We start from the raw sequence: 5,689 nt of genomic DNA, 5'->3' as shown, positions 1-5,689 counted from the left end.
TGTTCCAGGCACAGTGTTAGACTGAACCATAGTACAGAGTAAGACATACGAGTCCCTGCCCACACGCAGCTTATATTCAAGAGACAGGGTGACACATAGGACCTGAGACATGCAAAGAGGGGTAAACACGGAGCAGTGTGATAGCGGGGGTCAGCAAACTGTGGTTCCTGGGCCAAGTCTGACTCATCCCCTCTTTTTGTACAGTCTGTGATCCAACAATGGTTTTCACACTTTGAAACGATTGAAAAAAAATTATAAATATGACCGGTAAAAATGATCTGAAATTCAAATACTACCGTCAATAAATAAATTGTAACTGGCACCCAGCCTCGCTCGTTCACTTTTGTATTGTCTCTGTCTGCTTTCACACCACAGAGGCAGAGTTGAGTGGTTGTGACAGAGACTGAGTGGCCTGCAAAATCAAACATGTTCGTTATCTGGCTTTTTAAATTTGCCGTAGTTTTAAATTGTGCTCTGTGGAACTATAGGGGCTAAAAGCACGTGTGTCTCCAAACGCTTTGCACCACTTCCTTTAGAGCAGCTTTGCTTTAGATGTTTTACACGTGGGGCCTTTGGGTAAGACTTTGTTTAAAGAATTGCTGCCAAAAAGTTTGCAAACTATTTTATTGTATTCTGCCTCTGTCGCCTTATATAAAAGGAAAAACAAACAGAAAAGTGAAAGTATAGATACTAATGTTACAACGTGTCCATCTAGAACTGAGATGGAAATCACCAGCGTGGCCACCAACGCAAACATTTAGCTTCAACCGGATGCTTGTTGGACCTCAGTCAACCGTGTTTTTGATTCTAAGGGGAAAAAAATTAAAGAACATGAACAAAATGCAGATTGTAACTCGGAAGTGTAAACTTATGGTGTGTCTTACTCTAGGTATGTTCTAGATGATCAGTACACAAGTTCTTCTGGTGCTAAATTTCCTGTGAAGTGGTGTCCACCTGAGGTGTTTAATTACAGCCGCTTTAGCAGCAAATCAGATGTCTGGTCATTTGGTAAGACACATGGTCCATTTTTGCTCCACTCTGCTCTGAAGAGGAAGTGGGTCATTTGGTAACTCTTACCCTTTTCCAGGTGTTTTAATGTGGGAGGTGTTCACTGAAGGCAGAATGCCCTTTGAGAAAAACACCAACTATGAAGTAGTAACCATGGTTACTCGAGGCCACCGACTCTACCGGCCAAAGTTGGCATCCAAATATATATATGAGGTGATGCTGAGATGTTGGCAAGAGGTATAGAAATTTTTTTGTTCTTTTTTTTAATCTCTAAAACATTTATGGATCTAGGCTTTTAGATTAATAATGTGTAGTCTTTATAGCCTCGTGAGTTGGTGCATGTTTTACATGATTTCAAATTCTAGGTAGGAAGCCAACCCTCTAACTCAGTTCTGAATAACAGGAAGAAGAATGTGAAGAAGTGGAAAACGCTAATAATTAAGATAATAAATTCAGGCTGCTGTCCCACTACCAGGTGGGAATCCTGCCATAGTTGCCTGAGTTAGACACCCAGGGAATAAGCTTGGGGCAGTGGCTCTTCTTTCAGGGGGCTTCTCGTATTGGGGACATATTACTCTTTCACCAGGGCGGGTTTCTTTCTTCAAATCTCTTTCTCGGGTCTTTTTACTCACACTTTTTGGAAATTTTCCTTTCCCATGTATTGAAATGTCACTTCATAGAAGAGGTTAAACAGCAAAATGACTTGAAAGATAACAATAACAATAATAATAGTTATTATTAAAGATAATAATAATATTAGCACAAATGTATAGAGTGCTTGGCACTGTACTAAATGCTTTAGATTTAGTTCTCAAAATAACCCTTTGATGTGCAGTTGCTTTTACTGTGATCACTCTGTGGATGAGAATACCAAACCTCATGAAGTTGATGCTTGCTCAAGGCCACTTTGCTACAGAGAGCCAGAGTCCTGTCTGACTCCAAAGCCCATACTCTTGGTCACTTGCTATAAGTCTCCCAAGAGCAATGTCTGCGATGAGCAGAGGCTTTTGGGCAGGAAGTAGTGCTAGGGGTAGAGAGTGGTGTCAGTGTAAGCAAAGGCAAGGAGGCGGTAATGAATGGGAGGTGTATACACAAGGGTGGAGATGGGTCCCATTGAGCAGAGAGCCTATGTGAGGGTTTTTCTGGGAAATGAAATTAGATAGGTAAGGAGTGGGTGATGGGCAGGTTATAAAGGGCATTGCAAAGTAGCAGGACTTACTTTTGCAGACAGTAAGGAGCTCTGTCAAGTTCTCGAATGGAGATGCAAAGCACTACAGTAGAAAGCTTAGTCTGGTGGCAGTACATGCAGGATAGATCAGATCCATTTGAAAACACCGCATGTTCCAGACTCAAAGCAGTGAGTGCCTTGCTCTAGTGTGCTATGTTATCTGAGTTTGAGAAAATATTTTTGGAATGGACTCTGGAATTCACAGCTTCTCTTTGATTTTTGATTGTAGAAACCAGAGGGAAGGCCTTCCTTTGAAGATTTGCTGCGCAAAATAGATGAACTAGTCGAATGTGAAGAAACTTTTGGAAGATAAGAAGTATTGTGATCGGTGGCTTCCAGATTCCAAAGCACAAGGAAGAAATGGCGCTTTGTGGCTAACTTTTATTTTACTTAGCACTCGGATGCCTCGACTGTTTTACTTACGAACTGGAAGCACCTGAAGCATCTGCTATTAAAACATCCTTAGCTCCATAACTGAATCTTCCATATTATGGAAATACTGCCTTAGAGTTGCGATTAAAAGCGCTCACTTTAATCCATTCCACAGGGCTTGAGTGCCCACATAGGTACCATGCCTTGGCCCCAGGGTTTGCCCATTTGAGGGGTGCACATGGGTCCATGTTAGCTGGTACCATTGGAAGACCAGGGTATTGGGGGAGGGGAAGGGTATTAGAGCCATGTTCCTGTAACCCTTGTCTTCCTTCTGACATCTACAGAAATCTAGGGCTGGGGCATTGTCTAGAATATGGATTCTGGAGGAACCATGAACCCACTTTGGATAAGTACCCATCTTTGGTTTTGAAAATATGTTTTCAAGACTGCCATGAGTATTACATTACAAAACATTTGTATGTTGTATATATTGTAAATATATATAATATATAAAGTTATATATTTATAAGAAACATGAGTTGTCTTTTAATTGAAACTTTGAATTCTGTAATATATGAGCTAACCTTCTTAGGACTAGGGCTGGCGCCTTACAGCTTACAGCCGTCAATTCCTTTTCCCCTAGAACTCAAATATTCCTTACTGAAGAGAAAAAGGTCTGGACCTTTCTATCATTAATGCCCCCTCTTCACTTAGCTGGCCATGGCTGGGGTATTTGGACAGCTTAGGGCCCCAACAGAGTGCATATTTTAGGCTAAGTGACCTTGCCCATAGTGTCCACAGCTAATTGGAGTTAGGTAGAAAATCGAACTAACAGCAGTCAGTTTCTATATCTTAAGAATCTGCCCCCAGGACACAGATGCTGTAGGTGGAGGTGCTGGGCTCTGGAGCAGTTGAAAGATCAGGTGACTCAAAACAAAGGTTGCCCCCACTGTAAGCAAGACCCAGGAGGAAGCTCAAGTTCTGGCAGAGAGGCCAGGAAAAACTGAGAGCTTGTTATAGTGAGCTATCTCACTGATGGTTTCCAGGAGGCCTTGGGTTTCTGGATCAGAGAGATTGTCTATTATTGCCTCACAATAGACCCCACGATCGAGTTTGTTTGAGTGGGTTTCTCCTTTACAATCTCTTGACTAAGGCACCTGCTGAGTTAGATACTTCATTTTTCTTTATGAGCTTGTTGAAAAACAGTCTTGGTCATCAATAGCAGAGGCTACATATTGCCCCACACATTATTCTCATTGTTGTGTGGGTAGAAAGCCAAGGAAGAACCAGGGTTTTTCTTCAGGAGTTCTGTTTGCTCTGGGGACTGCTGTGGTGTCCTCTGTGCTGGGGAGCATTGTGTGAACACATAGCTGTTGCCGGCTGCTCTGAGCAGTGGCTTCATTATGACCCTGGAGATCCATCTCTTTCCCTTCTTGTCGCTCCATCCACTGAAGGCTATCTTCCAGCCTTCCTTATCCCTCTTATAATGGAAAACATATCTATCCTAAGTCTTGTCACAGTCTGTTTGCCACCTACCTCCTTATCTTCCTGTTTAACTGTACCCCCATCACAAAAACATACATACCTTTTAACTGAATTTTAGCTTATTCGAGGAGTTGGTCATACTCGAGATATACCCTACTATCATTGTCACACATTTCTCCCTCCTTCCTCCCTCTCCTTGACGACTCCTGTCCCTTCCCATCCCATTCACACTTTCCTTTTCATCTTGAGGAGCTGCTTCAAGGTGCTAGATGACACCGAAGGAAGTGGGGAGAGATACAGTCCTTTTGCTAACTGTTCCATATAGAATTGATTTGGAAGACGAGGTGGATAATACCTTGCAACATTTGTGAACATTTTTTCAAAAATCTTTAACTAGTTCACTGAAATGTAAAAACAAAGTTTTTACATAAAAGCATAGCTAAGGCAAAAGGTAAAGTAAAAATAGAAGAATCCACCCAGAATGCTTAGAGATCTTAATCTATGAGACAGGAAATAGGAAGGGCAATGTGAGTATTCTGTGTCTTCATTAGAGTTTTTCTCTTTAGTTCTAGTTAATTTTTGTTTATATTTTCCAGTGGAATGAAATGATTTTCTTTTTTATTGTTGATGTTGTTTTTTTATTTCTCAGCCACACCCTAGTCACCTTGTAGGTGTATTATTGTATTAGCTGCCTTTCCCACCCAAAAAAGTTTCCTGCTATGGTCCTCGAAGTATCTGTACTGAGTGGGAGGACAGAACATTCCAGACTTTGTACTCCAAAACCTAGAATCTAATTTTGTTTCTACCACTAAGTGTGTCCTTTAACCTATGCTTCCATTTCCTTCTCTGTCCAGAGAGGGCAGTTTGATTTGATGATATTTAAGCTCCCTTTTACTAAAATTTTGTGATTTCTTGGAAATGTTGTGTGCTGGAGTCACCCACACAACTGGAAATGAGAAACTAATAGCACTACCCTGAGAGATCTGGATACTGATTATTGTACTTTCTTCTATAAACCATTGGGTTGTCATTCACACACTTCTGAGGTTTTAGAACAGGAAAATAGGTGGGGTTAACTTGGCCCATGAGAAACATCTTGGGCGAGCTATGATTTCAGTTAAAAGATGTGTTTTTGTGACTGGAGCACCGCTGAAGAACCAAAGGCTCTTTTGTGTACACCCTGCAGAAGTGCAGCCATGATTCTTTCCACCTGTAAGTAAGATGGCTTTGTCATTTATCTTCAGGGCTTGTTCTGAGCATACTATTTATCCTTGAACACCAGGAGAAGTTTTCTCTAAGGCATGGGGCCTGTGAAATTTTGAGGATAATTTCCCTAGATGTTGCATCAGGGTTTTGTTTCTTAATTAGATAACCATCGTGGTGGTGTAATTTTAATAAATGTTCAGCATTGAGAATGTGAAAGAAAGCAAAGCAAAAATAGTGTCTTTAAATCTATACGAGCACGTGGAAATGCAGTTTGATAAGTGTTTGCTTTTAGAATAATTTCGAGTGTAAACAACTCGGGGCTGAAGGCAAGGAGACCAAGTGCAGGTTCTGGATTTACAGCGGCATAGGTGGGTCACCTTTGACAACTTT

At 41.3% G+C, this 5,689-nt stretch overlaps 2 protein-coding genes across 4 annotated transcripts in view; both read left to right on the top strand.

The window, feature by feature from the left end:
* Positions 1 to 3,141, top strand: part of TEC (tec protein tyrosine kinase) — a 130,821-nt gene extending 127,680 nt beyond the window's left edge. For all 3 annotated transcript variants that reach the window (XM_039845148.1, XM_039845147.1, XM_039845149.1), the window contains 3 exons: positions 890 to 1,008; positions 1,088 to 1,245; positions 2,466 to 3,141. In XM_039845148.1, coding sequence (XP_039701082.1) covers positions 890 to 1,008; positions 1,088 to 1,245; positions 2,466 to 2,549 — 361 coding nt within the window. In that variant the 3' untranslated portion in view covers positions 2,550 to 3,141. The remainder of the gene's footprint in view (positions 1 to 889; positions 1,009 to 1,087; positions 1,246 to 2,465) is intronic.
* Positions 3,142 to 5,082: 1,941 nt separating this feature from the next.
* TXK (TXK tyrosine kinase) overlaps positions 5,083 to 5,689 on the top strand; it is a 53,469-nt gene continuing 52,862 nt past the window's right edge. Inside the window, exon 1 of the mRNA XM_039845145.1 lies at positions 5,083 to 5,305. Coding sequence (XP_039701079.1) covers positions 5,218 to 5,305 — 88 coding nt within the window. The 5' untranslated portion in view covers positions 5,083 to 5,217. The remainder of the gene's footprint in view (positions 5,306 to 5,689) is intronic.

This window comes from Pteropus medius, unplaced genomic scaffold (assembly GCF_902729225.1).
Source record: "Pteropus medius unplaced genomic scaffold, Ma_sr-lr_union100, whole genome shotgun sequence".
Taxonomy (NCBI): Eukaryota; Metazoa; Chordata; class Mammalia; order Chiroptera; family Pteropodidae; genus Pteropus; species Pteropus medius.
Note: the sequence above shows the minus strand (reverse complement) of the source record. Positions and strands in the feature narration are given on the sequence as shown.